The sequence below is a fragment of the Eptesicus fuscus genome, chromosome 5, assembly GCF_027574615.1.
Source record: "Eptesicus fuscus isolate TK198812 chromosome 5, DD_ASM_mEF_20220401, whole genome shotgun sequence".
Taxonomy (NCBI): Eukaryota; Metazoa; Chordata; class Mammalia; order Chiroptera; family Vespertilionidae; genus Eptesicus; species Eptesicus fuscus.
In genome coordinates this window covers 64,444,834-64,468,427 of record NC_072477.1, presented here as the reverse complement: position 1 = coordinate 64,468,427, position 23,594 = coordinate 64,444,834, and the positions used below count along the sequence as shown (strand labels likewise).

Genomic DNA, 23,594 nt, shown 5'->3' with positions numbered 1-23,594 from the left:
AATGTTGGTACACTTGAAGTTGTCCCAGAGGTTCCTTACACTATCTTCAAATTTTTGAATTCTTTTTTCTTTTTGCTTTTCCGGTTGGGTGTTTTTTTGCTTCTTTGTATTTCAAATCTTTGACTTGATTCTTGGGATCCTCTAGTCTGCTGTTGGATCTCTGTATATTATTTTTTATTTCAGTCAGTGTATGCTTAATTTCTAATTGGTTCTTTTTCATATCCTCAAGGGTCTCGCTAAATTTATCGGCCTTTTCTAGAAAATTCTTGAAAAACTTTATAACCGTGGTTTTGAACTCTATATCCAGTCGTTTGCTTTCCTCCATTTGTGACCTATTTCTTTGTCTCCGCATTTTGGCTGCTTCCCTGAGTTGATAGAGTGGCTTTGTGTGCTAGGTGTCTTGTAGGGCCCAGTGGCTCAGCCTCCCCAGTTACCTGAGGTGGACACTCTTGGTGCACCCCTTTGTGGGCTGTGTGCACAGTCTTGTTGTAGTTAAGCCTTGATTGTTGTTGGTATTACTGGGGGGAATTGACCTCTAGGCCAATTGGTTGTGAGGATCAGCTGTGCCTACGTTGGGAGAACTTCTGTGCTGGAGACACCCTTATGAGACAAGACTTGCTTCAGTGGGTCTTTGGTGCTCAATGAGTCTGCCCCCTGAGTGTGTCCCTTATGGATCTGAGGAGTTGTAATCTGGATGGTCCCACTCTGACCCCTGGGTACACTGGCTCTTGGATCTACAAGGAGGTGTTAATTTAGCCTCTGCCTGAGGTCACCCAGCAGGAGCTATGGAGATATCTGCAGATTCCTCTTCTTTGTTTGACTTTCGGAGGTGCCCAGATGAGGCCCAGTTGTGAAGCAATCCTAGCTGCTGCGGAGCCTTGGGTCTTCCTTTGGATGTTCTGGGTCTCACTGACTCAGCTGCAGTTTGTTAGGTAAGTTTAAAATTCAAAGGACCAGGCCATTCATACGCAAAAGCCTCTGCGCTCAGCTTGGATGGTGCTGAGTCTCAGGGTGGAGCAATCAGCAATGGCTTCGTGGGGCGGGATCTCAGGGTGGAGCAAACAGCGATGGCTTCCCATCAGCCCTGCCCTAAGAGGCCTCTGGTTTTGTGTCCTGCGGTAATGTTGCAAACACCTCTGAGAGAAAGCCGCCCTCAAGTTTCACCCGCTGCCTGACAGTTCAGTTTCTCCCCGTATGAGTCTGGGTCTCCAGAGTCTCACCCGGAACTGGAGTTCAGAGCAGTCGGGAGCTTTTGTCTCCTTCCTGATTGAGAAAGCCAGCCGTGTACTCAGTTGCCAGCCCTCTCCGCGTGCGCGCGCCTCCGTACTGCTGCCTTCTGCAGCTCCTGTAAGTCTCAGTGTGCTTTTCTCTTTTCTTTTAGTTGTAGAATTTCCACTCAGCCAGCTTTCCTGTGGTTCTGGATGATGTCTGTTTTGTCTTTTAGTTATAGTTTTTAAAATTGTTTTGCGAGGCAGAAGTTTAGGTGTTTACCTATGCCTCCATCTTGGTTTCTGTCATGGCATTTCTTTATACCAATAGTGAACTTACAGAAAGAGAGACTAAAAAAGCAATCCCATTTACCATCGCACCAAAAATATTAAGATACCTAGGAATAAATTTAACTAAGGAGGTAAAAGACCTATATGTGAAAAACTACAGGACACTGAAAAAAGAGATAGAGGAAGACATAAACAGATGGAAGAACATACCATGTTCATGGATTGGTAGAATCAACATCATCAAAATGTCCATACTACCCAAAGTAATCTATAGATTCAATGCAATCCCCATTAAAATACCAACGGCATATTTCACAGACCTAGAACAAACTTTCCAAAAATTCATCTGGAATAAAGAAAAGACCCCAAATAGTTGCAGGAATCCTGAGAAACAAAGTAGGTGGGATCTCAATACCAGATTTCAAGCTGTATTACAAAGCCACTGTTCTTAAAACATCCTGGTAATGGCAGAAGAACAGACATATAGATCAATGGAATAGAAGAGAGAACCCAGAAATCGACCCAAACCATTATACCCAATTAATATTTGACAAAGGAGCCATGAACATACAATGGAGTAAAGACAGTCTCTTCAATAATTGGTATTGGGAAAATTGGACAGATACATGCAAAAAAATGAAACTAGACCACGAACTTACACCATACACAAAAATAAACTCAAAATGGATAAAGGACTTAAACATAAGAGAGGAAACCATAAAAATACTAGAGGAATCCACAGGCAGCGAAGTCTCAGACATATGCCGAAGCAATTTCTTCACTGATACTGCTCCTAGGGCAATGGAAACTAAAGAGAAAATAAACAAATGGGACTACATCAAAATAAAAAGCTTTTTCACAGCAAAGGAAACCATCAACAAAACAACAAGAAAGCCCACTGCATGGGAGAACATATTTGCCAATGTTATCTCTGATAAGGGTTTAATCTCCAACATTTACAGGGAACTCATACAACTTAACAAAAGGAAGATAAACAACCCAATCAAAAAATGGGCAATGGACCTAAATAGGTACTTTTTGAAAGAAGACAGAAGGAAGGCCAAGAGACATATGGAAACATGCTCAAAGTCGCTGATTATCCGAGAGATGCAAATCAAAACAACAATGCGGTATCATCTCACACTTGTCAGAATGGCTATTATCAACAAATCAACCAACGACAAGTGTTGGCGAGGATCAGGAGAAAAAGGAACCCTCGTGCACTGCTGGTGGGAATGCAGACTGGTGCAGCCACTGTGGAGAACAGTATGGAGTTACCTCAAAAAACTAAAAATGGAACTCCCATTTGACCCAGTGATCCCACTTCTAGGAATATATCCCAAGAAGCTAGTAACACCAATCAGAAAGGATATATGCACCCCTATGTTTATAGCAGCACAATTCACCATAGTTAAGATTTGGAAACAGCCTAAGTGCCCATCAGCAGATGAGTGGATTCAAAACCTGTGGTACATCTACACAATGGAATACTATGCTGCGGTAAAAAAGAAGGAATTCTTATCATTTGCAACAGCATGGATGGAACTGGAGAGCATTATGCTAAGTGAAATAAGCCAGTCAGAGAAAGATAAATATCACATGATTTCACTCATGTATGTAATATAATGATCAACATAAACTGATGAACAAAAACAGATCCAGAGACAGAGAATCATCAATCAGACCGTCAAACCTCAGAGGGAAGGTAGGGGAGGGTCGGGTAAGGGGGAGAGATCAATCAAAGGACTTGTATACATGCATATAAGCCTAACCAATGGACACAGACAACAGGGGCATGAGGGCATGAGTGGGGTGGTGGTTTGGGGGGTAATGGGGGATGAGGACACATATGTTATACCGTAATCAATAAAGAAATTAAATAAAACAACAGATGAACAAAACAGATCCAGAGACAGAGAATTATGTAATCCTATTAACAACAATAATTTCAGATAATTCTTCATATAATTTTTGTGTTCTTTCACTGAATTTTTCTTAACCAGTCATGTTGGTATTTACTTTATAGTGCCTATTGTATTTGTGGCTGCCTCTCCAAGGAAGGCAGTTGGCAAATTGGAAAGAGCTTGGGCCTTTTTGAATGCGTCAGAAATGGGTTCAGATAACCAATTCTAGCACCACTAGTTTTCCCAGGCTACTAAGTCTCCATAAGACGGGGATACTACTACTGCCTAGATCAGTGATGGGCAACCTTTTGAGCTTGGTGTGTCAAAATTTGCCAAAAAACTGAGCATAACTCGGGTAGTGTGTCACTTTGAGGAAAAAAACATTATTTCGCAAATGTTTCATCCTCAGGAGCAGCAAATGTTTCATCCTCGGCATGCGGCCGCCTCAGCGGCCGCGTGTCATCAGAAATGGCTACGCGTGTCAGTGCTGACACGCGTGTCATAGGTTTGCCATCACTGGCCTAGATATAACTGTGACACTGCTGTGCATGTGACAATAATGTGTAAAGGCACCACGGGCTCTCCTTTGTCCAGTCTGATGCTGCTGTATTAGTTTTCCATTAACAGTGACACCTACCAGTGGAGTCCTGTGGTGGAAGTCAAGGTTGATAAAGATTTTCCTAGGTACCACTCAGATGTTTTCCTTTCTTAAAACAGCTTAAAATGATTAAATTATAAGGTAGCCATACTTTTTAAAACACATTTATGAAAACGTTGGCCAAGCACTTTTTTTAAAACTTTTAATTTGAAAGACAGTTGACCCTTCAACATCTCAGGGGTTAGAGGTACTGACCACTCACAGTCGAAAATCCAGTTATAACTTAAGTCAGCCCTCCATGTATGTAATTTCTTAACCACTGGACCCTCACAATTCAAACCCATGTTGTTCAAGATCAAATGTAATTAAAGATTTATAGTGCAGCCCTAATTGGTTTGGCTCAGTGGATAGAGGGTCGGCCTGTGGACTCAAGGGTCCCAGGTTTGATTCTGGTCAAGGGCATGTACCTTGGTTGCGGGCACATCCCCAGTAGGGGGTGTGCTGGAGGCAGCTGATTGATGTTTCTCTCTCATCGATGTTTCTAACTCTCTCTCCCTCTCCCTTCCTCTCTGTAAAAAAATCAATAAAATATATATTAAAGAAAAGATTTAGCCAAAACCGGTTTGGCTCAGTGGATAGAGCGTCGGCCTGCGTACTCAAGGGTCCCAGGTTCGATTCCGGTCAAGGGCATGTACCTTGGTTGCGGGCACATCCCCAGTAGGGGGTGTGCAAGAGGCAGCTGATCGATGTTTCTCTCTCATCGATGTTTCTAACTCTCTATCCCTCACTCTTCCTCTCTGTAAAAAATCAATAAAATATATTAAAAGAAAAGATTTATGGTGCAAAATTACTATACAGAGAAGTACCCTTCACTCAGTTTTCCACAGTATCATCTTAAATAACTAAAGTACAATATCAAAACCAGGAAAACGACACTGGTACAATTCACAGAGCTTATCAAATTTTACCAGTTTTACATGCACTCCTCTGTGTGTGCGCATAAATCTATGCAATTCTGCCATCAAAGGAGATTCATGGCCCAGCACTGTTTAGTTTCTTATGGTTGCCATGCTTTTTTCAAAATCGAGTAATAAAAACAATATTTATAAGATATCTGCTTTAATCTTGGCTATAATTCTGATATCTTCACCTCCAGTTTAACAGACCAGAAAATAGTATTTACATAGCATATAATCGTACAGGGTGGGGAAAATGTAAGTTTACAGTTGTATGTGAAACAGTTTTTTTCTTGTATTATTATCTATTAGTTATTGTTCCTAATACAGGCACAACTATAAACCTACTTTTGCCAAACCCTGTATTTTGACTGATAAACTTGGATGTAATATCCCAAAACACCATAACATTTTCCAAAACCTGTGTTGGCCTTTTTTCTGATTGAGACATGCATAAAAGATTCTTGGTAGAAGAGAGCAAAACAGCTCTTCTTTCTAGGCCTGCACCTGCTGTCAGAGTGAGCAGCAGCAGGCTACTGGATGAGGTATTGGTCATGTACAATTTCTTAAGATCATTTTCTCGAGGAAGAAACTCTGATTTTTAAAATGTATAAAACATACACATTCAAAGTGTAAGAGGCTTTATTAAACAGCATCATTTAACACTCTGATATATAAAATATATTCATTTTGGTCTTGGCTCAGAACATAGAAAGTTGGAGAAATACTATTTGCCCTTTGATGTAGCCAGGGCAGCAGTCATGCTAAATACTGGTAGGTATTTTGCTTGTTGCTGGAGGATGTTTATTGTTGTTTTTAACTATAGTGGTTGTCCAATGAGAAATTTAAAATTCTGAACAGTAATTAAAATTCAAGAATGAATTCAGTTCACAAGAATAATCAGATACAAAGTAGGGTAATTTTCCTCAAAATGAAGATTGCAGTAGGCCTCTGCGAGGAAAGCAAGAGGCAAAAACCTACAAAGCTCAGCTCTTTTTGGAACCTGACGCCACACTGATACCAGGCATCAGAACACAGTCACACCAATATCTTTTTTCCAATTATCCTTTTCCTGTCCACTGGCCCCCTGCTCCCACTTGCTGCTTATGAAAGATTGGAGAACAAGAAAGAACCAGATTATTTATGGAATCTGTGAAACAAAGAAAATATTATGCCTGCTCTTTCTCTTCCAAATACAGGAAAATCACTATGCTCTGTTTTGTAACAGAAACAGAGAAGCCTCCGAGAGAATATACAAATGAAAAACTCAAGAACAATAATGTGCTAATTTAAACTAAATTAATTATAGGTTGAAGTTTCAAATCCAGCTGGTGAATACAAAAGTTTTCTTAAAATTGTAGATATAACTAAGTGGAGAAAGTAATCTAAAAGTTTTTGCTATGCTAAACTTTTACATTCCTAGACAAATGTCAATAAAAAAATTTGAGCACCCAAGAAGGGAAAGTTAGAAAATATTCCAGCTCTTCCTGAATCTAGTCTTACAAGTATAATTTCATTATTTTATTGCAAGTAATGTGAACTCTCTGCATTTCAGAAAATACATATGAAATACTATATAATAAAACCCTAATATGCAAATCGACTGAACAGCAGAACGACCAGTCGCTATGATGCGCACTGACCACCAGGGGGCAGGCGCTCAATGGAGGAACTGCCCCCTGGTGGTTCCTCCATTGAAGAACCGGGCTCACAGCTGGCAAGTGCAGCGGTGATTGCGGGAGCCTCTCCTGCCTCCTCAGCAGTGCTAAGGAGCAGCGAGCAGGTAGTCGGTAAGGAGTGAAGGGTCCCAGACTGCGAGAGGGATTCCTGGACTGTGAGAGGGATGTCTGCTAAGGGGTCCCAGACTGCAAGAGGGAGCAGGCCAGGCTGAGGGACCTCCCCGCCCCCCCACCAGTGCACGAATTTTGTGCACTGGGCCTCTAGAACATACTCCAAATCGACTGGTAGACAATGTATTTCCTCCATTTGTTAGACAGTAAATAGTTTATAACACAAACAGTCATATAGAAAAGAAGACAAGCTCACCCCCTTAAGTCTCTAAGGACCCATTTTTGTATGTTGCCTCTCTGTTTTATATCTTATTTATATTTTATACAAAAGCTGCAATTTCACACAGAAATAGTTATTATATGCAAATAAGTTCACTGTGCTGTGGGTAATCTTAGTCTTTTGACTAGGCAACACTTATGACACTTTAGAATATAAAACTTCCATTAACAGGCAGTAAAGTCTATGTGTTGTCCTTTGTAGATAAAAATGATACACTAATATATTATTAATCTATGTGTGGCTTCATTTATGTTTTCAGTAGTAGTGATTATTCTGCATTAAGCTCTGACCAAGTTTTCCCTGAAACTAATAGAATCTTCTGAAATATAGCTGGTTGGGTTAGGGATGCAATTTGTGACAAACCAAGACAACCCTTAGGCCTCATTAACGGATGCTCTAAGAAAATGATTAATGGAGCACAGACAAAATGGAGCCAATAATCTTCACTGTTGCCCCAAAGCATATTAATTTATAATATGCAGCCCTCAAGCCCTCGACAGATACATTACCTAGTTGAACATTTCCTTCTGGTCAACATTAGCTATAGGATTTATATAATTTGAACTATCAGCACTTCTACATCAGATGAATCACAGCAGGAACAGTAAAATCTGTTTCATGATGAACAAACCTAAAACTCTAATGAAGTATGTTCATCAAGAAGGAAGGAAACACACATACAGAGACACTGTCATCATCAGTTAATTTCATCACATTCCTTAGAATGTATTAAAATAGTATTATTCTAGGGACCTCCCAGAGTCATTTATAACTACAATAAATGATGACAGAATAATTAGCCCACAGAACTCACAAGAGGATTGATTACCTGATAGTCTGGTTTTGTAAAATAATCCAAAGAGGAGATGTGGTCCAGAAAGATGGTGAATTCTGGAGGGAGATGTTTCAACATAAGCTTGTGGTCATACCTCTCCTTAATAGAGCCTACTTGCTCCTGGGAAGAAAAGACAAATGGAACCAAAGTCAATTTCTCTTGGTAGCTACACATTAAAAGCCTCTCAGGAACAGTCTCAAGAGTATGTGCTGGGGATAATTAAGTATAAAGCACGAACTGAGCTCATACTAATAGCTTAATGCATACTGCTTTAAAGGGTGGGGAGGGGAACTGTAATGCAGAACCAAAGGATAACACTGAGTTCTGCATCAATGAATCGTTAGCTCTCCCCCAAAACAGTTGATCTTAAATCTGGTTATCAACACAGGTGTTTACAGTTTTCAAATCAAACAATATAATGTGACGATTAAAATAAGAGTTTCATTGATTTATAAAAAAGGAAAAGAGAACAAGTAAAAATAAAAACTAAGAGGGAAGACTAGAAATCAAATCAGAAATAATAATTGTACTTAAATTAGTATCTATTCCTGTGTACATAGAAAAAGTCATAAAATTAACTAGATCTCTAATATCAGGTCATAGAGACAAAAATATACGTATTTGGTATTATATAGTGAAAGTGCTTGTAATTTTAATTCTTATACCTAAATATATTCTCAATCAAGATGCCTACAAAGGAGGAAGTTTTATTATTTTCCCTACCCAAAATCGACATTTCCATTTTCAAAATTACCTTGTCTTTTATTTTTCTCCATGGCAGCTGCCCAACCACAAACTCCACCAACATGTAGAATAAGGACCAAAGGTCATCATGTCTTCCCATTTCCTTCATAAGCAAAACAAAATTCAGTCACATTATATTAATATACTCCCTGTGAGTATATTACATTGTCTAAGACCTAACTATCGTGTTTCATCCTATAACAAGGCCTAAACATTTAAATACAGTTCCCACAAATGAGAGAGAGAGAGAGAGAGACAGAGAGAGAGAGAGAGAGAGAGAGAGAGAGAGAGAGAGCACGCACTATATAGCAATGTACATGGCAGAAGGAATATACTGAAGAACTTGATATAAAGAATACCCCAAACCCAGAATGCTGGCAACAATATAATTAACAGCCCATTAATTAATAAATGAATTCATTAAGAGGAGAATGTAGTTGCTAAGGAAAGGGGGAAGGGAAATTAGTGTTTAGTGGGTACAGAGTTTCAGTGTTGCAAAATGAAAAAGTTCTGGAAATCTGTTGCACAATAATGTGAATATACTTAACACTAACGTATTGCACACTTAAAAATGGTTATTATAGTAATTTAATGTTATGTGTTTTTTAGCGCAATAAAAAAAAGAAATAAAGGAAATACTAGGAGCCAAAATTAAAGGAAAGCTGGAAATAAGATAAGCCAACTGCTGCTGAAGCTTCTACTTTGGCTGTTTTGGAGATACTGTCAGTTTTTATCAACCACACTTTTATCAATCAGGAAAAGAGACAGGTGTAAAAGCACTGAGCCTACGTAAGACAGGAGTTGCAACTGAGCAACTCCCCCCACCATCACCTTATAGCTAGGACTCTCAGAGGGTGATCTTTAGTGCAACATTAGGTATGTACATTATAATATACTAGAGGCCCAGTGCACAAATTCATGCACCAGTGGAGTCCCTTGGCCTGGCCTGACGGATCGGGCTGAAACCAGCTCTCTGACATCCCCCGAGGGGTCCCGGATTGTAAGAGGGTGCAGGCTAGGCCGAGGGACCCCACTAGTGCATGATTGGGGCCGGGGAGAGACGCAGGGGGTTGGCCAGCTGGGGAGGACCGTGGAGGGCTCTAGGGCGTGTCCAGCCCGTCTCACTCAGTCCCAATCGGCCAGACCCCAGCAGCAAGCTAACCTACTGGTTGGAGCATCTGCCCCTGGTGGTCAGTGCACGTCATAGCAAACAGTTGAACTGCCTTAGCATATCATTAGCATATTATGCTTTGATTGGTTGAATGGCTGACCTGATGACAAGACACTTAGCATATTAGGCTTTTATTATATAGGATTTTTTTTCTGTAGAATTTAACCACTCTCAAGGGATAAAGTGAGTAGTTAAAAAGAATTTTCCCTGAGAGTTTGTTACTGCAGGCCTGCCCCTCTTTCAAGATTTGGGAATTAAATTTATACCACTTTTATGGTCTGGGAAACCAAGCCCAGGAATGAAGTATTTTCTGGGTGATTCTGTCCACCAGTGATGACAAATGAAAATCCTTTCAAGATAAAAACACCATTAAATTCAGGACTTCTATGAGGCCCACCAAATAGAAGCTCATTATGTGAAATTATAAAATATATTATAAAGCAGGCTCCCATATCTTGACAAGAGAAACTGTAAATAATAGAATTAGATATTAAAAATTTTCAGAAATGGAATTATAGGATACAGAATATAAAATAAGAAAGCTTAAACAAAAAAATAAGATTAAAGTCATGAGAAAGGAACCATATATTATCCAAAAAATAAAGATAAAAATACCAATTAGAGTTGAATAAGGACCAAAAGAAATCTAGAAATAAAAAGTATAATTATAGAAATTAAAAACTAAATTGACAGGTTAAAAATCTGATCAAACAGCAGAAAAAAAGAATTAATGTACTGGAAGAGAGATCTAAAAAAATTATCTAGAATGGAACACAGAGACACAAAGAGTTAGAAAATCTGAGAGTGAACTTAAGAGGCATAAAGGACAGAACAAGAAGGTCTAACATACACTGATTTGGAGATATCGAAAAAAGGCATAGAGAGAAATGGAAAGGCAGTATTTAAAAAAGTAATGTCTGAGAATCTTTCAGAATCAATGAAAGACAGGAATGTTCACATCTAGGAAGCATAACTCTCAAACAGAATAAATATAAACAAATCCACACCTAGGCATGTTTGAATATATCTACAGGACACCAAAGACAAAAAGTAAATATCAAAAGTAGGCAAAGAAAACTAAAAATTAAATACAAGGTATCAACGATTAAATGAACAATGATCTTCTCAATAGCAACCATAGAACCAGAAAAAAGTAATTTCTTCAAAGTACTGAGATAAAATAAGTATTAACAAAGGATTAAAATGTAGGACAACAATAAGATGAAATAAACAGTCCTCATTTTGTTTGGAAATTATTCATGTTAAAAGTTTAAGGAGAAAGAAAGAAAGAAAGAAAGAAAGAAAGAAAGAAAGAAAGAAAGAAAGAAAGAAAGAAAGAAAGGAGGGAGGGAGGGAGGGAGGGAGGGAAGGAAGGAAGGAAGGAAGGAAGGAAGGAAGGAAGGAAGGAAGAAAGAAAGGTAGAAAAGGAGTGTATTATATTTAGCAATTACCAAATCAGAATAGCAGAGTATGGAAGAAAGAAGTTATCAGAACTATCTGGGAAATCTTTTTAAGTTAGACAAGCACCTGTTAAGGTTTCATTACTTGTACTCCTGTGTCACCACATAAACTGGCAATCGCTCTGAAGCAGTGTTACCGTGTAAAGCATTCTACTCCTCAGGTGTGTTAGGAGCCGAAGAGAAAGGTACAAACCACTATTATGTGCTATGAAATTCCTCTACCAAGGGCAGATGAATAACAAGTTGGCAGGTTAACAGAGTAACTTTCAGATCATTCTGTGCTGGAGAGGCTTTTAGAAGATCTCTACTCTTCAAATTAAATCTCTAATAGCAATTTGGGAAATGCTTATAGAGCTCCTATGATTTCTGAAAATGTTTATGCTTAGCTAAAAAAGAATGTCCTATTTCAAAGATCCAAAGTTGGCATAATACTTTAATAGAATCTATATATATCTATAAGGCTAAGCGACCAGTTAGCCAACTGGCCAGTAGTAAAGATGTGCACTGACCACCAGGGGGCAGAAGCTCAACGCAGGAGCTGCCAAGCGACAGCAACTTTGCAGAGTGCCCTCTCGCACTCTGGGACCCCTCAGGGGATGTTGGATTGCCGGTTTCGGCCCAATCCCCACAGGCCAGGCCGAGGGACCTCACCTGCCGGAGGGACCCCTGCTCCATAGACGCCCTTCGAGCCCTGGTGCCGCCCCAGGTGTGGCCGGCCGAGGAGAGACCATGGGAGGTTGGCTCCAAGGTGTGTCAGGCCCGTCCTACCCTGCTGGCCACCTTCTAATTAATTTCCTTTCAATGTGCATGAATCCGTGCACCAGGCCTCTAGTTAACTATAAAGCTTAATATTTATTTTGTAAGAATCTATCTGGAAAATAAGAGTACCTTCTTTTCAAGGCAGAATAACTGACTAAATGCCATAAAATAAAACAACACTGAATCAAAATGAATGAGTTAAAATGCTTGGCAGAGTGCTACCCACTGATAAAAATACTTTTCCTATTTTTAATTTATAATCACATCATAAGAAACCAAATTAATTGGGACATAGCATACACAACCTCAGCATACTCTTCCTTTATATTTAGCATTGGTCAAATTTTCATTAAAGCAATTTTGGCTTCCCAGAACAAAAAATAAGGTAACAAAAGATCAAGAAAAGATTTATCTTTATTTTATCAAGCAATTACTTGTTAAATTTCTCAATTCCATCTAAACAAGTTCAAGGATTGAGAATCCTTAAAATACCCACCTTTTCTACTCATAATTAAGGCTCAGGTTAAGGAAAAAAATCAGAGCAAAACAAAAGGACCAAAGTAAAAAAAAAAGGTGGGGGGGGGGGAGTATTAAAAATTTAACCCAAGAGGAAAGGTATATTTACTAAGATAAAAATTTTAAAGTCTGCATTTGAGATCTTCATGAAAACAAAATATAACAGGAGAAGGGCTGCCATAGATGAGATGCATATTATAGATAAAACTAGAGGCCCGGTGCATGAATTTGTGCACCAGTGGGGTCCCTCGGCCTGGCCTGCAGGATTGGGCCGAAACCGGCTCTCCAATACTCCCCGAGGGGTCCTGGATTGCGAGAGGGTGGCAGGACAGGCCAAGGGACCCCACCAGTGCACAATTGGGGCCAGGGAGGGACATGGGAGGTTGGCCAGTCGGGGAGGGGCCACAGGAGGGCTCCAGGGCGTGTCCGGCCCATCTTGCTCAGTCCCGATAGGCCGGACCCCAGCAGCAAGCTAACCTACTGGTCAGAGCCTCTACCTCCTGTTGGTCAGTGCATGTCATAGCAACTGATTGACCGACTGACTGTCTGATCCCTAGTAGTCAGTGCATGTCAAAGCGAGCGGTTGAGTAGCCTTAGCATATCATTAGCATATTACTCTTTGATTGGTTGAATGGATGACTGGACACTTAGCATATTAGGCTTTTGTTATATAGGATGATGACCCCTACATTTCACTAGGTATTGTAACAGTATGGTATTCCCAAATAATTTCTAGAAATAGAACACAAATGTTTTATTTCTTCAAAATTTTATATTAAATTCATTAATACTTATTTACTTATACCTATTAAGAACACAAGATTCCCCATACATATATATACTTCACTATTATCTTTCCTGGCAAATCTAATTTTATTTTCTATGCAGATGCACACATCTGTTATCCACTATACACCTTACCATGCATCAGTATTACTAATGCTTTTCCCTCTTTTCCAAAGCAATTTCCACACCTTTGTACTCTTAAAAAAGAAACCAATCTAACTCAAGCCATTACCATGCTTATACAGACATGACTCTAGTTCAGATACCTACTCTGTTCCGATGAGCATTGATTGATGCATAACGAACTGTCCCTCGAAAGCCTGCCACAGCTCGAGGCTACAACAAAACCAAAAAAGAATAATAAATAAGCTTCAAATAACAAAAGATTCAGTCCACTTAAGCCATAAAGTGGATGTAAGAAACATGTGCATTACTGACAACAAAACACTACTTAAATTTCTAACTTTTGCCTGGCTGGTGTGCTCAGTGGTTAAGTGTCAATCTATGAATCAAGAGGTCACAGTTTGATTTAGGTCAGGGCACATGCCTGGGTTGCTAGGCTCAATCCCCAGTAGGGGGTATGTAGGAGGCAGCCAATCAATGATGCTCTCTCATCATTGATGTTCTCTTTCTCTCTCCCTTCCTCTATGAAATCAATAAACATGTATTTTTTTTAAATAAAATAAAGTGGCATTTATAACAAGTAAACTATGTATATTAGAAAACATTAAATGCTTTCATATGCTCAGAATCCTGCCCACTATCATAGTACACGAACTAATATTCAGGCTCTGGTAAAAAAGTATAGTAAGACCATGAGGAATCGCTGAGGAATCTAAGATGCCAATCTCTTTGTGTCTTGGTTATTTCATTTAAATTCCATTCAAACATTGTGGCAATTTGTATCCCTACCTATATATGCAATTCAAATATTCATAAATTTAAGTTAATGAGTACTTACTATGTGCCAGGTACTGGGAATAAATCCAAACATGAATAATACATGATCCCAGTTCTCAGAGAGCTCAACTTAGGATAAAGTTCAACCTTTTCTTATTTGGCCTACAAAACATTCTATGACTTGGCACTGGCCTCATTCCAAAATGGATTTATTTGTGGTTTCTTCTACCGAAGAGACTGCATCCAACTGAAGAGACCAGCAAGTGCAATTGCATTTGGTAGTTGCACTTGCTGGTCTCTTCAGTTGGGAATGCTCTCTGAATGCCTACAATGGCTAGCTCTTCTACTCCATATTAGGCCCTCTACTCTAATGCCAGTTCCTCAGAGAAACATTCCTTAAGTATCCTAATAAAAAATACTACCCACCCCTGAAATGCTACTTTATTCTTTAAAAAAAATAGTTTATTGATTTTTAGATAAGGGAAGGGGAGCAAAAGAGAGAAAAAAACAAAACAAAACATCTATGTGAGAGCTTAACACTGATTGGCTGCCTCCTGCAAACCCCCTACCAGGGAATGAGCTCTCAACACAAGCATGTGCCCTTAAGAATTAGTTGGTGATAAAACCAGGCATAAGGTCTTTTGACTTGAAATCATAAATTATTCAATTCTGTGGCTTCACAAGGATGGAGTCAATAACCCTAAAGATTTATGGAATGCACCATAGCTCAATATGAAAACTGACAAACTTGAAAATAATCATAGCCAATAATTTTCATTAGAATTTTTATTTGCTATCAGTAATTTTATTTTATTTTATTTTTATTTTTTTTCACAATCAAGTTTTCTTTTTAATATATTTTTTATTGATTTCAGAGAGGAAGGGAGAGGGAGAGAGAGATAGAAACATCAATGATGAGAGAGAATCATTGATTGGCTGCCTCCTGCACGGCCCCTACTGGGGACTGAGCCCGCAACCTGGGCATGTGCCCTTGGCTGGAATCGAACCCGAGACCCTTCAGTCCCCAGGCCGACGCTCTATCCACTGAGCCAAACCAGCTAGGGCTGCTATCAGTAATTTTAAATTACCCTCAATTAATATGCATTACTTTTTAAAAAATAATGTTTTTATTGATTTTAGAGAGAGGAAGGGAGAGAGAGAGAAATAGAAACATCAATGATGAGAGAGAATCATTGATCGGTTGCCCTCTGCACACTCCCTACTGGGGAGTGTGCCCTGACTGGGAATTGAACTATGATCTCTGGGTTCATGGGTCGATGCTCAACCACTGAGCCACACTGGCTGAGCAACATGCATTACTTCTGTAGTCAGAAAAAGTGTATAGTAAATAATATTTTAAAAATCTTTATTGCCAGAATCTTTTGGTCATATGCTATAAGATAAATATCCTATGTATTCTTCCTCTGTTTTTTTTTTTTTTGCTCATTTTTATAATCTATGTTCAATCTATTCAAATTAGCACTCTATTTCTTCTTTCATGAACTTCTCTTCCCCTTTAATTACTCCTTTCTGTTTTTGTTGTTGTAATTGTTAATGCTCAACCGACAATATTTTTTCCATTGATTTTTAGAGAGAGTGGGAGGGAGGGGTAGAGACAGAGAGAAACATTACTATGAGAGAGACACATCGATTGGCTGCCTCCCACAAGCTCCCGGGGATCCAGGGCCCGGGATCGAGCCTACAACCAAGGTACCTGCCCTTGACTTGAATCGAACCCAAGACTCCTTCAGTCCTCAGGCCGATGCTGCAAACTGGCTAGGGCACTTCTTTTTGTTTTAAGATCTAACTATATTAGAAACATTTTTTATTTAATGGCAAGTCTCGGTAATCAAAAAGTTTCTGCAATCTATTTAAATTTCGTTTATTTTCTTAGATGCCATTCATTGAAAATCATAGTCAAATCTCAATATTTCCCTAAGACATCATGACTAACAGGAATATCCAATATTCTCACTTTGATTGATGGAATTCTGAGGTTGGAGATTTCTTTCTAGAAGAAAAATGTGTAAGGGCATATATATGAAAGCTCTTTTCACTAACTAACATTTCAGAGATTGTACTTTTATTCATTACTTGCTAAGAGACAGAAAGAAACAAAGAGAGACACATCAATTGGCTGCCTCCCGCAAGCTCCTGGGGATTTTCACTCACACACAAAGGTTTTTGTAGCATGTAATTTTGCCTAGTTATTTTCATTCCGATAACTGTTAGGATGAAAATACCCAGACCTATTATCGCCTCTGCAGCCCAAGTCTATTGGGCACCCAGACTCTTCTCCCACCACCCCACCTCCCCACCCCGACCCCATGGATTCTAGCCAACATAATCCCAGGAAACAGACTTTCCAGTTAAAAGTAGCCCTGGCCTTTGCCGAGGCCAGTTTGGCTCAGTGGATAGAGCGTTGGCCTGCGGACTCAAGGGTCCCGGGTTCGATTCTGGTCGGGGGCATGTGCCTTGGTTGCGGGCACATCCCCAGTGGGGGGTGTGCAGGAGGCGGCTGGTCGATGTTTCTCTCTCATCGATGTTTCTAGCTCTCTATCCCTCTCTCTTCCTCTCTGTAAAAAATCAATAAAATATATTTAAAAAAAAAAAAAAAAAGTAGCCCTGGCCTGGCTCTGACCTTACTTCTGTCATTGCCATTGAAAGGTTGAAATATAGGTAATGAGAGAGATCAGGTGTTTTAGAGAGATCTTGATATGACTGACTCATTAAAGAAATAATACTAGGCCAACAAAATTTAGCCACCTTATACAATGCAGAAGAAACAATACACCCAATTGGGGAAAACAGCTATATATATAAAGAATTCTAATTCAAAGCAGATTATAATGGACATCATTAACAAAGTACAATGAGCTACAAAAGCCTAGGAGTGGTAAGGATTAGTTCTATTTGGTGGAAAGGAAGAAGGAAAAGCCCCATGGAAGAAGGAAAAGTTTTAAGAATAAGGCAACTTTTAACTGGAACTAGACATAAGTTAGCTCTTGAAATTTCCCTAATTGATGGCATTTTGACTGATAGCTTTCAAAATTACAAATGCATACATTCTTTCTGACCTGGCAATTTCATTTCTAGAAATTTATCTCACACATATACTTTGCATATATGCAAAAATAGTGAATGTACAAATTTATCCACTACTTTAGTGTTTGTGATAGCAAAAGAACAGAAGTAACCCAAATGTTCATCAATAGGGGACTGATTAAATAAATTACAGTACACCCACATAATGGAATATACTCTGTAGCTGCAAAAAAAAAAAAAAAAAAAAGGAAGAAGCTCCATATCCTATATGGAAAGATCTAGATACACTGATAGGTGGGGGAAAAGTGCAGAATGTACATCATGCTACCTTTTGAATCGAAAAGGGAAAAAATAAGAATACGCATTCATATTTACTGTATACGCATAAAGAAATTCTGGAAAAATACATTAAGGAACTAATAACAATACAGTTACCTAAAGATGGAGGGAGGGACAAGGGCAGACAGGAAATGAGTGGCAGAGGGGTGAAATGGAGATTTGTTTCACTTCTTACCTTTTACATTTTTTTGAAGTCAGGCTTACTGAAGCATAATTTACATATAGTAAAATTCATACTTTAGATATACACAGTTCTGTGAGTTTTGACAAAGATATATAGTCATATAGCTACCACTGCAATCAAGATATAGAATATTTCTATCACCCCAAGTGCCCCTTAACAACCTTTGTAGCCAATCCCTTCCCTCCACTCCCAGTCTCTGGCAACCTGTGATTTCTGTCCTTCACTGCCCTGGGCATTCTAATTACTGTGTAATAGTATCTCACTGTGTTTTTATTTTGCATCTCCCTGATAACTAAAGATAATCAGCATTTGCTAATATACTTATTTACCATCTGTAGTATCTCTTCTTTGATCAAATATCTATTCAAAACTTTGCTCATTTTCTTTTTTTTTTAAATTATTGAGTTGTGAGAATTGTTTATAGATTCTGGATATAAGTCGTCAGATGTGTGTTTGCAAATATTTCCCCCTTCTGTGACTTGATTTTTCATTTGCTTAACAGTGTCCTTCAAAGAGCACAGTGTTAAATTTTTATTTAATTTACTGATTTCACAGAGAGAGAGGAAGGGGGAAAGCAAGTAAGAAAAAAAAACCTATTTTTTTTTGTCCTACTCATTTATGCATTCATTGATTGATTCTTGTACATACCCTGAGTGGGGATCGAAACTCCAACCTTGGTATATCGGACAACACTCTAACCAACTGAGCTACCCAGTCAGAACAAGTGTAAATTTTGATGAATTGTTAAGACTTTTATTTTTGCAACACATGAATATAGTATTATCTTCTCAAAAATTATATTTAAAAACATCTTTAGAGAAAAAAGTGAAAAGTTAAAGTGATTAAAAACCTAAGAGTGTGCTTTATTAAAACAAATACCTAGATATTTGAGTGAAAATTAAAAAAAGAAAAGAAAAAGTATATTGTGCTTAGAAGAACTGGCAGAAGAATTACAACAGGAAGAAGAAAATAAAAAGAATACAACAATGCCAAAAGGGAGGAAAGTACTATAAGTGTTAGGGAAAAGAGTTTGGTATGGCTGAAGCAAACGGTAAGAGGAAATAATGGAAACATAGCTTGGAATCAGATTAAGGGTGGCCTTCAATGTCATAGTAAATTGTTTAATTTATAATGTGTAGTCAAATGGAATTCATCAAAAATTTTAAGTAGTGAAGTGATATGATTTGAGAAAGTGCTTGGCATGTTTACTGTGCTGGAAGTATAAAGGATAGATTGGAAGGAGAGGGCAGGGTGGTCAGTGAAGAAACTATTTTAATAATCCAAACAAGAAACCAGAAGACCTGTACAAGGACAGAAGTAGTATGAATGTGAAGGGAATGAATGTTAGAGATAGAATGAGCTCCTAGAAGAATAAATCTAGGAGAAAGGAAGGACTCTAGGCATGAGCCCACATTTACTGCTAATCAAAGGGAGGAGATTTGGGAAGGGGGGAGAGAAATGGCATGGAGAACTTTGTAATAAAATCCCCAGTGGAAATAAGAAAATATAGGGTGTCCCAAAAAATGTATATGCACTTTAACAACTGATAGTTCATTTTTGAAAATAAACTGTATGTTAATAAACACTGACTTTATAATCATTCACAGTGTGCATACATTTTTTTGGGGACACCCCATAGTTGAAATTCTGGAAAGGTAACAGAGAAAAAGACTTTAAAAACTGTTCTTAATTAGGTCATTACAGCCCAAGGCACTGGAAGTTTTAGCTGAATGGTTAGGAAGGAGAAAACATGGCATTCTAAGAGCTTAGATACAAAGGGCCAATGTGAGATGCCAGCTGCAGGGCTAAGGAAACTGGGGCATGCTTTAAACCAGGAGGGAAAAAAAAATGAGCATGCAAACTGAAATAATTAAGCAAACAGGAATTCAAAACAGAAACTGTATGGATCAAAGCATCTTTGTACCTCACATACCTATTTAATAATGTAACTAATATATCTTAAAGATGATAAAAAAAAAATAGAGGATCTCAAAACCAACCACATAAACAACTCACAGTATCACAGATACTACCCATCATTCTGTTTGTAATGCAAGCTGACTGATGATCCTGTGCCATAACTTCGGTAGATAAACACACATTACGTTTTGAAGGAGTTTTGAATCCTGATTGTGGTGTTGACTATAATGAATCTATACATGTGATAAAATTTCATATACAATTCCCCCACTCCTAAGAAAAAAAGTGTGTAAAAAAAATAGTGAAATCTGACTCAGGCTGTACTCGAGTTAATAATAGTATACCCATATCAAATTTCCTAGTTTTGACAATGTACTGCTATAGCTATCTAAGATATCATTGGGGGAAGCTAGGTGAAGGGCATATGGTAATTATAGTATTTTACAAAGCTCCTTGAATCTGTTCCATATTCCAAATAACTACCCTTGGGTCTACAGAAGAGAGAAGAAAGCAAGGCAAGGGACTGGTTAATGCAAAATTAAGAATGGAATTTGTCTAGGGCTACGATATAATAGCAACTTCAAATTAAATTATTTTTGAAATTGAGTTCCTTGTTTTCTCTGGTCAAAATTCAAGTGCTCAATAGGCACATGTGGCTAGGGCTACCATATCGGACAGTGCAGATACAGAACATTTCCAACTTCACAGTAAGTTCTATTGGACATGCTGCTTGAGGGAGGAAAAGAGATGCCATCAGGAAAGGACCACAACATGCTTCTAAGGTGGGAATGAGCTATTTCTTAACCTAGATGGAGGCCATGAATGTCTTAATATTTTTACTTAAAATTTATATATGTGTTTTTTACACTCTTTTGGAACATATATGGAAAGACAAAAAAATCAAAATATTAGTTACCTAAATCTGTGCCCACTTATTCTGCCTTTTCCCAGTTACATGGAAAAGTGTTCTTGCTCTTACATAATAGGCTAACCTCACCATTTGTGCCAGGATTTCTTCCCCTGCCAGCTATGCAAGAACTTGGCTTTTATAATTGTTCCTGCTCTGTCCTACATCAGTTTTTATTTTTTTATTTTTTTAATATATTTTATTGATTTTTTACAGAGAGGAAGAGAGAGGGATAGAGAGCCAGAAACATCGATGAGAGAGAAACATCGATCAGCTGCCTCTTGCACACCCCCTACTGGGGATGTGCCTGCAACCAAGGTACATGCCTTGACCGGAATCGAACCCGGGACCCTTGAGTCCGCAGGCCGACGCTCTATCCACTGAGCCAAACCGGTTTCGGCAGTTTTTATTTTTTCACATGTCCTGGAGTATTACCATCAGTACACACATATGCTACAATAACTACCATTTTTAAAATTAGGGAAGGAAGGAAGGACGGCTTTCACTGCCCTTTCAACTACTTCTTTGTTTTACTAGTCCTCTTTAGAACAAAGAAACTCTGGCACTGGCCTGTGTGGCTCAGTTAGTTAGAGCAGTGATCGGCAAACCGCGGCTCGCGAGCCACATATGGCTCTTTGGCCCCTTGAGTGTTCTAACGCCACTTCTTCAAAATAGACTCGCCCAGGCTGAAAACCAACTTCTGCGCATGGGCCACAAAGTTTCAATCGCATTGTACGTGTGTGCCCGCACGTGGTATTTTGTGGAAGAGCCACACTCAAGGGGCCAAAGAGCCGCATGTGACTCGCAAGCCGCAGTTTGCCGACCACTGAGTTGGAGCACTGTCCTGTACACCAAAAGGTGGCAGGTTCGATTCCTGGTCAGGGCACATACCCAGGTTGTGGGGTGCATATGGGAGACAACCCATCAATGTTTCTCTCTCTTCTCTCTCTTCCTCCTACCATCCCTCCCTTCCTCAAATCAATAAAATAAAATAAAAACATATCCTCTGATAAAGATTAGAGCACAGAAACTCCACCAGAAAGTTGCCTACACTCCCTTTCTTCACTTTGTCTCTCCAACTCTCTCTTTAACCTATTCCAATTGAGTAATCCAGATGGTCAGTTCTCATTTCCCACCTTACTTGACCTATCAGCAGCACCTGGTGCAGGTGATAACCACCCCTACATACTTGAAGCACTTTCTTCACTCAGCTCCCAAGATATCACACTCTCCTGATTTTTCTCCTACCTCACTGGCTGATCCTCCCTCTCACTCTTCTTGGCTGGCTCACAGTTCTTTTTCCATCATCAAGTTGCTAAGTGCCCCAAAGGCTCAAACTCAGAACCTCTTTTCTTACCTAGCAATATCCTCTCCTTAGCTGATCTAATCTAGTTTCATTTTTTAAAATTACCATTTAGTTTTAAACATTGGGAGCAAATGATTCTTAAATTTAAATTATCCCAGCCCTGATTTCCCTTTTGAACTACAAATTAATATATTGTATCAGTTTTTTGTTATTTCCATCTCGAATCTAAGAGGCATCTCAAACTTAACTTCTAGAAAATAGAACTTGTGTTTTTATTCCTTTATCGAATCTGTTCTTCATCCTTCCCCATCATGGTTAATAGCATGACCATTCATTCAGGACAAAAATCTAGTCATCATTCTTGACTCTTCTTTTTCCTTCACATCCCAATATCAAATCCAGAAGGAAGTCTTATTAAATCTTTCTTTAAAATACATGCAAAATACAATAATTTCTCATGACCTTAATGTCCTAGGTCCCAGCCACCATCATTGATCACTGGACCTTCGTGTTAGTCTTCTAACTTGTCTTTCTGATTCTACTCTTGCTCTCAATAGTTTCTTCTTTACAGCCAGAGTGCCTTTTTAAAAAAACATGTTCTAAAAATTGAAAAACTGTTATTTAGAATTCCAGAAATATATTTCAATCCAATAAACTACATAAAACCTAAGTTCTTTACCTGCCTAGCTACCAATTAACACAAGAACATTGATAAAACCAAAGATAGTCTTTCTACAATTTCTAGGTACTTAAAATCTCACGTGATTATGTTTTAAATATTACCTGCTTCTTTATATAACTCTACTATATAGGGCGGAGCAAATTGGGCTTAAATTATGAGTATGCAAAAGTTTATTCTTGTATTATCATTTATTAATTATTGTGTTATTTTCCATATGAACAACTGTAAACCTACTTTTGCCCCACCCTGTATAATTTATTGACAGATCATGTTATAGGTTATACAACAATCCTGCTAAAAAACTTCCAAAGGCTTCCAATCACACTGAGAATAAAATTGATCTCTTTGCAAAATCATACACAGTCTGGGGAGCCTTCCAACTTCTTAAACCTCGTCTTTCTCCACTTATCCCTTATGATGCTATGCTATAGCCACAGTGGCTCCCCTACATTTTCTTGAATACACCAAAATGACTCTGCCTCAGAACCTTTACCCTCACTCACTGTTCCCTTTGCCTGAACACTTTCTTAACAGATATTCACATGGCTTGCTCTTACTTCAAACTCTCAACTCAATACCTCCTCATAAGAGGCTTTTCTAACTAACACCTCTAAATAGTCTTTTGTCCTCACTGCCCATCACTCCCTCTATGTCAGTACCATGCTTTGTGCTTCTTCTTTGCATTTGTCACTATCTAAAATTATGTATTTATTTGTGTATTATTTGTCTTCACTAAAATATAAATCCATAAGAGCCTTATTTTGGTCTGCTTATTCATGGCTGTAGTCCCAGCACCTACATCCATGCCTCACACATAATATGTGCTCATTAAATATGTTAATGAGAGAATAAAATAACCTGATAATATTCTAAAAATTAAAATAGATACTTGAAATAAAAAGAAGATTCCAGAATAACATTCAGATCTAGTAAGTTAAATAGATACTAAATTCATCACTTACTGTAATAATGAAATGCTCAGTCTCTCTGACTCCATGTTTTTCAAACCTGCT

General features: G+C 38.6%; 1 protein-coding gene across 1 annotated transcript in view; it reads right to left on the bottom strand.

Moving 5' to 3' along the window:
* TTBK2 (tau tubulin kinase 2) overlaps positions 1–23,594 on the bottom strand; it is a 159,248-nt gene that overhangs the window by 49,056 nt on the left and 86,598 nt on the right. Inside the window, exons 7-9 of the mRNA XM_054716313.1 lie at positions 13,569–13,634; positions 8,617–8,709; positions 7,857–7,982 (exon numbers count right to left, since the gene is read on the bottom strand). Coding sequence (XP_054572288.1) covers positions 7,857–7,982; positions 8,617–8,709; positions 13,569–13,634 — 285 coding nt within the window. The remainder of the gene's footprint in view (positions 1–7,856; positions 7,983–8,616; positions 8,710–13,568; positions 13,635–23,594) is intronic.